General features: G+C 31.8%; 1 protein-coding gene across 1 annotated transcript; it reads left to right on the top strand.

The window, feature by feature from the left end:
- The first annotated feature begins 164 nt into the window (after positions 1-164).
- Positions 165-1,863, top strand: LOC126846635 (uncharacterized). The gene is made up of 3 exons (XM_050586328.1): positions 165-349; positions 857-1,025; positions 1,539-1,863. Exons 1-3 carry the CDS (start codon positions 212-214, stop codon positions 1,769-1,771), a joined length of 540 nt encoding a protein of 179 aa, XP_050442285.1. The 5' UTR covers positions 165-211; the 3' UTR covers positions 1,772-1,863.
- Positions 1,864-9,780: the final 7,917 nt, after the last annotated feature.

Below are 9,780 nucleotides of genomic sequence, written 5' to 3' on the forward strand. Positions count from 1 at the left end.
CCAATAACATCTTTTTGATATGTTTGTAAAAACAGAATACATGAAATCCTATTACAAATATGTTAGTAATACAAAAAACAAGAAAATACAAAAACACATTTTTATAGGTGTTACTTTTTTAGAGTGCGTTATAAAAAACGAAACAGTCTCATTACTGAGTTTTACTTGGAAGCATTTTCAATAGCTACTATATATTATATTTTACATTGAAATGAATTCAAAAAACATTTTTGTTGTATGTTTGCTAGTTTGTTTTTCAATACAAAAAACATTTGGACAGAAAACTGAAGATGGCGGTGTTCCTACAGAGATGGTAACAGATGAAGTTACTGAACCGTCTTTAGGGGAGGTAATACATCAATCATATTATTCTAATAACTGACTGAACATGACATCTAATAGGCTAACTTTGGGCATACATATTATATAATACTAAAAAAAATGTTGAGTTTTTGAGCTAAACCTAAGTTAAAGTAAGTAAAAGATTGATAATTTTTTTAGGGTTCTTTAGTGGAGGGAAATTAAGTATACAGTGTAGGGTTATACGCTTAAGACTTTAACTCTAAAAGTACCTATCCAAAACTGGTTATCGTCCACTAAACATTTTCAGCGAATTAATCTCAATTTAAAAAAGTAAATAAATAAGAACGTTACCGTTTAAGTTTTAAAAATCGATTGAGCTCTGGAAGAAAATAAAAAAGATACAAGTTTCAATGTTTTCTGATATTCTAAGACAATGTAAACTAAAGTTAATTAAATATAGCCTTTGGTATTTACGTTTTTTTTAGTGAAACTGAGCGCCTTATGCTTAATAAATCACCCTGTATATAATAATATTTGTAAAATCAAATTTCAGATTCTAGAAAGCGTTCATGAGTTGGTGTGCAAATTGTACTCAACACATTATGGAAATGAACTTTCAATGATGAATTTTTTAGATTTTGTGGGCGATTCTCACATAGACTTAGTAAATCGGTATATTGAGCTTCCACATGTAGTTCGTAAATCAGATGTTCTAGAAGAAGGTAACCAACAATGAATATTCATCATTTATAATTTAATCAGAATAGTTTAGCTTCGATGCCGAATTGTGACGACTTTGGTTTTAAATATGCATTAATAGAAATCTATAATTATTAATACAATTTGTAAACGAATAATTTGTTATTTTTTCTTACACAAAATAGAAATGAAACAAACTGTTTTTACATTTTCGCAAACTACTAAGGTATAGGGTGTTAAAGTTTAAACTTGAAAACCTGTTTTGGAAACTAAGATAGCATTCACAGCTTAGATCGAAACAGATAACATATTATTTATAATTTGATGGTTTCTTCGGTCCAGAAAAGTGGTTTAACTGTGCTGGATACTTTTTATTTAATATTAAAAAAATTTATTTGATTTAAATAGGAAATAAAAGTGCATTTTTTTATTTTCCTAAGGTACTTTGCATGTGCAATTGCTGTTTATATTGTAACAGTTTATATTACCTGTTCATTAATAATTTTTAATAAAAATGTTTTGTTTTGTTGTTGCAGAATATGTAGATGCCAAGTTATTCGTCGAACTTATACGATTTATTTGCAAAGAAACTAAGAATGAACCGTTGATCTTCACTTTGCAATTATTGGCAAAATTTAAAGACTTAATTACGGAAACAAGTGACGAAACAGAAGTGATAAAACAAATAACAGAAGAAGGAATGAATGAAAAAAAAGAAAAAGAAGGCAATTGGCAGATCCTCCAATCTGCATTTGGCTCAATGGATTAAATTATTTTTCAAAAGTTATTCTACTGTTTTCAAAATTGATGAATGCTAATTTTAAACTGAATATTATGTTAAATTAAATCTGTAATAATATATTAAAGTTTTAGGTGAATTTTTTTTTTCAGTTTTACGGTGTGTCGTTTGTCGGGCTTTGATCGCTCACTTAACACACACTGTTAGTTTTCTAACATTGCATTTTTTTTCTAATCTACTACTTTGAAAATTCAAACGATCCTCTTTAAATCTAGACCGTCGTCTTGGTGTTTGGTCGCGTATTACAAGGCAAAACCTATTTAATAACAACATACCTACCAGTGCGGTTTGATCTACTTTGAAGGCTATCATTCATAGCCAGCATACAATATTGTTTTGCAATAAATGGACAATTCTGTATTACCCAACATACAGGGTGAACTACACTAGTTTACTCGAAAACTATTAATGTAAAATACTTTAGTGGAACATAGCTCTATTTTTAATAGCTATTAAAAATGCATAATCACATATTTCCGGACTGTGCCGGACTTGGACGAACGGCGTATGGTATATAGCATAAAGCTATTTGCAATTAATTATAATGTATTATATTGCTATTTTGATAGGTACTGCAGCTCTCTTTTAGGGACAACCGCGGGGCGAGTACCGATTTGTCAAGGGTGATCCGGATGCGATTATATTTACAAAAGGGCAAAAAGTTAAATAGCGCTTAATGGTCCTATGATAGGAGAAGGTACCAACCGTAACGCGTGTGTACATACAAAACGGAGTCATTACAATTAGATGGTATCTGTGACGTGTATGTATGTATGTATGTATATATTTTTTTTTTGTCCAACTCTGGCCGCATGTGTATATTAATATTGCAAAAAAACGAGGGGACCGTGACACGGTATAATGATAATAATGATATTAGTATCGGAGGGTAGATAGCGCGTTTAAGTACTTTTTAAAAAACACACAAGACACGCCCTCTCGATGGGAACAAAAAAAAAAATACACAGAGATCGCGTAACTAATTTATGGTTTCATAAAGATGTTAATACGACGGGGAAAATGCCATCTGGCCTTTACAAGAGGAAAAAAAAATACCTAATTCGACGACAATGATGTGTAATTTACTTGCAATCGTTCGGTACATGTTTTTTTTTTTTATAAAATCAGACTTGTGCAAATTCCCTTTCGAATGATTTGTACAAGACTTATTCGAATAGAAAAACAATATGTTTGGCCAATATTTAAGAAAAAAAGAGGTTTTCATTAATTTCGACCATGTCAATTAATTTATCGGTGAATTCGTATATAAGCTTCAAGGTATTATTTTTTATTTTAATACATTTTTTCGATTAGTAAAAGCCGTTTACTCAAAACTAGACAAAATATCGACTACATATTTTCGGCTACTTTACTATGTTATGTAGGAAGCAGATTTTCATTTAAAAATGTCAGTTTTTGCAGTTAAACTTTAAAAATTGTAAAATTCTAACGGTATTATAGGTATCCTTGGGTTAGACTGTCATACATAGTTATGGTAATTTATTAGGTTAGTGTCAAGTGATGTAAACAATAATTGTGGTATTTATGTATAACCGAACAATTGTATATTTAATTTAGTTTTCACAACATCTTACGTTTTAAAGTATTGAATAGTTATTTAATATTTATTTTAAAAAAATCAGTATTACTGTTTTTCACAATTATTTGCCCCATTTGACAATAATTTTAACTAATTAAAAAAAAAAAAATTAAAGTTTGATCGAACTGTGATTTTATAATCGAATATCTATTCGATAGTCCCCGAAGACAGCTTCAAAAATAAATATGAATAGATACGTGACTTGTTAATGATGCCAAGAAATGAGACATATTATATAATATTGTTACAGAAAAAAATTACTTCTTTAGATAAATTTATATATAACGCGTTAATTGAATAATTATTATTTTGTGTGTTTTAATGTAAGATAAAATAACTTATTACTGATATAGTGATTGAGGTTTTTATCAATAAAAAAAACCTATGACCTACTAAAGTACAGTGATGTCACGGTTATTAGTTATAATATAAAGTTTTAGTAATTTTTCTTTAAGTTCATTTTGACAAGAATAACTGATTGTGGAGCTCCTTTTTTAGCCGTTCTATTTAATCAAAGGGAAAACAAAGTACGATTGTGTTTTCGTAATACTATTTTTATTCGTTTGAATAAAATGACAGGCAAAAGTTTTTTAATTTCATTTTGACCGCCGCCTACAAGATTTTTATCTGGGAAGAAAAATGTATAAAAAGAAAATAATCCGAAGGGTTTGTCTCTTTGCCTTGGCTGTTTTTAGAGTTTTCGTTTTTACCGTTTTGTTTTTTCTCTTATTTTTTCATCTTATTTTTTCAACGGTTGATTAAATTCTTGTTAGGGCGGCCGCAACCTAACCGGAGAAGTAAAATATCAAAAATTAGATCCCCTCAAAATAAATCCCTTTAACAACGAGGAAGTCGGCCGAGTCTCCCCTTCCCAAGGGGTATTACTGGCCCCTCAAAAACACAACGTCTGGATAAGATGCTGGCGCGTTTGAAATGAAAATACTATTGTCATATGTATAGATACTTACCGCGGTTAATATTTCATTGGCAATACACAAAAGCCTTGGGCAAATTTACAATCGCAGTGGACCCAAATCGTACGGCCATCTGCATACACACATTAATAAAAAGTGTATAACAGTAACGAAGCGCCCTCTTGCTTCTTAAACTTAACAATTATACAAATATACTTACTATGGTCCCAATTAAAAAAAAAAATGTATAAACTTCAAATGATTATCTATGTAGTTTTAAGCGAATTTTTAAAAATTATTATCCCTGCCTATAATGTTTTTAGATTTTATAAGTCAATTTTCGTTTCTTTTGTGAAGCATATGACTGTTGTCTGTTTGTTGCAAACAACCACTTAAATTGTCAAAATGTATTCTAGACCAAATTTCAACTGAAAATGGTCTAATCGATTCAATTTGAATATTAACAACATCAACTAATCCGAAGCTGCGCAGTGTCTATTCATGTGCTAACTTGAGAACTTTTTTTTTTTTTGTCTGACGTTTGTTGTAGACATTTAAGACAACACAGGTTGATGTGCTGTCGCTTTGTTAATGAAGTCGATTACATATGGTACCTGCTCACGGATCAAAGGGTGTGTACATGTGCGTGCAAAGTGCAGGTCTAAGTTTAAACCGCCGTCTGAGTCTACCGTGTCCGTGACACGGCCCTTTGACGGGATTAGAGTTCTCCCGGTAACGATGTTCATTTGTTGATTGTTCATTTCGTCCACCCTATATGATTAAAAAACCGTAGTGAACGACATATTATCTGGTGGACGATATGTGGCTATCGATTTTATGTCTTATGCAGAACCAACGAGAGGAAACAGTTTGCCACATGACTTTTCCTGTACAAATATGAAATTAGCTTAAGAGAAAATCAGTGTCTTACCCTTAATGAATCATCCGTCCGAGACTATGGAACTTACAGCATAGTGACAGCATAGGTGTAACTAGAGATTTTAGCACCCTTAAAACATCAGGTATACATAATTTTGACACCTCCTAAAATGTAGGTCTACAAGTTGAGCCTATGACTGTGACAGCAGAAATGAAAATAATTTTTAAAGGTTGAAAATCATTTATACTATTTTTGAAAGCTAATTCTGAAAAGTTTGAAAACATTGTCAAGGTTTTTTGTCCTGCGGTGCTAGAGCCTAACACATTCAAAGAGCACCATACGACTTTGGCACTATAATATATTATACAGTCAGAATATTTATGACTTGCGGGCTGCTAAATGGGAAATCGTTTTTGAATCGTTTCATCTCTATGATCCAAATGGGCGTGAAGATGATGTTGCCACAATATCGCCTCGTGTGCATTTAATTGGAATATAGTATAGATTTTCCTCTGGACATGTGTATTGCGGCTATTAGCTACCGTAGACAACGACATATATAGATATATGATTAAATGATCGAACAAAGCCCGAAGACGGTATAATGCGGACCGATAACCCAAAATTATAAGCGCGCCACAGCTATAGACTTTAATTTTGTTGCAGCAGACGTTTGTTATTATCGTTGGTCTAAAAAAACATTAGATATTCTGTTAGCATGTATACACGGTGTGTAATCATTGTAGGATTGGATATCGGCTATATTATAACGTCTGTGTGTGTCATTACATATGTAAAAATACTCGGTTGCGACGCACTCACACAATTACTACTATTACACATTATTATACATAATGCCACTAGCTCGGTTGGAATTAAATGGATTCGACGTCAAATTCTCTATATTGGCCGGCTATTAAAACAACTACTCTATAACAGCAGTGTCTGATGCTACTGTTGTCCAAATGATATACACGTGCACACGTCCACAAATACTATATGTAGAAGCAATACATAATATTATCATACCTACCTTTGTACAGCGTTTATACCTATAATAACGATCAGCGAAGGCCTATAGCCGAATATTATTGACTGGAATTCTCAAAGCCGATAAAAAGTAAAATACAACGTTTTTGGTTTCATATAGAAATACATATAAATATATATATTTTTTTTTTAGTAAGGAAGCCTTAATACCATTATTTTGGTATTCGATTACATATTTGAACCAAAGTACGCTAGCACAGAACACGAAACGATTTGTTTACCATATTTAGATTATAGATGAAATGTATACATTTTTTTATATAGAGTAAATATCTATCAATATTTTATGGAAAAACTTTTTTTATTATTTCCTACACCTAATTGCATACATCATACTGACAAACTAATCCATTGATTATGTTGTTCAGTGTACTTAATTATTACTTGTGAATTGTATGACACATCACGAGTACTTAAGCTTTAAGAACTGACGTCGGGGATACTGATAATATACCGTCCAGTTTCTTATCATTTGTTTTATTATACGTGCATAGCACATTTATAAAAATTGCACTAGAATGGTTTTTTGAGGAAGTCTGTTGCAAATTGTCATGTTGACAGCGTTTTACAATAAAGTAAAATATTACAATATGGTTATAAAGTAAACATCTATAAGTATCGTGCTTGGAAGTTTACTTGAGAATTCTGTCATTATTCTTTGCCATCCACGCTACAACATTGGCATTACTTACTTACTCATTTTGCGCGGGCGAGAATTTCATTAAGGAAACCGTCGACGGTCCCTTGTGTAGAAACAACTGATGTGTTTAAACTAGAGTGTGTAGTGTTTGCGGTGCAAAGCGCAAGGGACGATTGTGTGTGTTTGTTTGATTGCACGTTAAATAGACGTTGACAACCGACGTTGTTTACCGTGGCTTGTCACCACAGGTTTACCGGTTAATTTTTCATCCGTAAAGGGTTGATCACGGTTCAAGTTTAATAATAACACACACACGGCCGAGGGGTTTGGTTGTTTGCCAGTATCAAGACCAGAAACGGATCAAAAACATAATTACTCAAGTCGGCCGTATTATATATATATATATATATATATACACAATTGTACACATTATGTACAATATATTACCATTGGGTCATTCCATGCCAAATCAACTGATGTGTGTGTGTGTGAGTGGATATTCTAAAAGTCTCAAACTTATATATCCTGCGCGGATAGTTCCCTAAAATAAAAAAAATTGAAGAAAATAAATGTAAACATTTTTTTTTTTTTTGGACTAGGGCGATATTATATTCCGCGACTTTGTTGTAAAAACATCTTAAGTTCACGACCAAGTTACTTAACGACCAATTAATATGATATCAAAATGGAACGATCACCGAAAAGTTGTAATTTAAGTGCTCTTTTTCACATAATATCCTTAGACGATTTTCTTAAGTATCTAAAAATAATTGAAAAACAAATTCAACGTTTTATGAGTTTGGTCAAAGTTTCAAAATATTTTTTTCTTATTCTGACACTTTAAACTACTCTTTTGATTCAAAAAATTTTTTTTTATATAATGTATAAGTGACTTCAAAGTTTGAAATTTTACTAAAAAGTAAGCCTATAACTTTTTCAGTCGTCTGAAATCAAATTTTTCGATTTTATGGAACTATCTGCATAGGATAATATATAAGTATATGACATTTAGAAAATCCACTAGCAAGTGATTTGGCATGGGACGAAACCCCATACTGTGTATGAAATACAATAGGCTTGGAAAATCGCTGATTTTAATAAACATTGTTTGAATGCAATTTATTTCGTTATTTGTTTTACAGGGGTGTATACATAAGGGGAGGGGGGCTATGTGGGCTGAAGTCTCTCCCGTAGGTATTTTAATTGTATGCATTAAAAATATATTGTTATGTTTATTTTTTTATACTATGTTAGCCTTAACTCTATGACTATAGCTTAAATGTGTTTGAAGTGATTTTTTTAGCTGCCTCATTTTTGTGTTCCTAGATCACAAGTGTACTGATCCTCTGAGCTAAGAACACTCGTGTGGAGGCCCTAAATTTATAATTGATTTTTATATAAACACACATTTCGTTTAACATAAAAAAAACAATTTCAACTTTAAATAATATTATAGTCTTGGTAATCTTTTCTCGGTTTGTATGTAATATATATATATATATATATATATATATACATATATAAATAGCGGTGGGCGGTCAAAGGGATCCGGATTTTGTTAGGTGAACGTTTTTGTTTTTTATTATTATTATTATTATTTTTGTTTCATCCCTCAACCCCCTACTATGCTGAGTTGTGCCACACCACATACATGCGTATATAAAGTATAGAATTGTGTATTGTACTGTATTGTGGAAGCAATACGAATGCTCGGGGGCCCAATTTGTTGCGGTTATAACGAGGCCTAAAGAAGAGAGAGAGAGGGAAAAAAATATTAAAAAAAACATCAACGGGAATCGCGGACATGGTCGGGCGGAAGCACGTACATGACTTCAACAAAAGAACCGGTCGATTTTATAAATTAATATGTTTTCGTTGTGTTTTTTTTTTTATTATTATTATCATTCGAGTTGTTTAAAAGGGACAAATTATCAAATTTTTAAAACGACTCTGCTCGCACAATACCGTTGTTGTTTTTTGGCCGGTGATTATGATCTCTCCCGCCACGACCACGGGGTTCCCCGCAAACATGAGGTTCGCCTTGTTAACCGTGTGCTGATGAGTCACATACAACGCACACGACCGAGTATAATACATTGTGGGAGGTTTTTTAGGTGGTCTTTTTTTTTTATTGTCGAGTTCCATTGTGTTCTTGTCACACTTCACGGACAATGCAATGCAACGCGATGCAAAAAAAAAACCAATTGGGTTTTGTTTAAAACGCAGTGAAGATGTCGACGAACACGTCAGGATCGTTAAAAACAGTGGTTGGACTTAGGTTAAGTAAAAAAAAAAAAATGCTTTAAAAAGTTTACTCGTGCGATACAATCTCGTCGTGCTCGGTCGGAAAAGTGTCGATTTGGTCAAATGATTTTTTTAAACATTTTGTTTTATAATAATTATTACAGTTAAATATTAAAAAATAATTAATTAATTAATTATTACAGTTAAATTTAGCGTTTTCCGCGAAAGTAAAACTCGAAAAATGTGCATTTAATTGTTTTCAAGTATAACTAAGTAGGTACATTCAAAGCACATATGTTTTTTTCGAACAAAAAAAAATCTAATAATTAACGTAGTATTAACGAGTAATTAACGAAAAAAAAACTAAAATGCTAAAGCCTTTATACAAATAATGAAAAAAATAAATCATACATATATATAATTATTTTACATACACATAAATCCCACAAAAATGGCGGACATCCACTTCAGTTCTTATCACTAGTAAATGCAGATACGAGACAAGTGATAAGAGATAAGTGATTAGATGTGATTAAATGATAAGTGATAAGAGTGATATAACATATTTATGCTTAACTTGTTTTCCGTAGAACGGAGAAATTAGCTAGGTTTTTTTATTTAAATCGAATGTCATGTAAAGGGTTTTTTCCG

This window comes from Adelges cooleyi, unplaced genomic scaffold (genome assembly GCF_023614345.1).
Source record: "Adelges cooleyi isolate 19-005CV unplaced genomic scaffold, UGA_ACOO_1.1 ACOO_flye_CR_arks_rails_tigmint_CR_PRNA_108, whole genome shotgun sequence".
Taxonomy (NCBI): domain Eukaryota; kingdom Metazoa; phylum Arthropoda; class Insecta; order Hemiptera; family Adelgidae; genus Adelges; species Adelges cooleyi.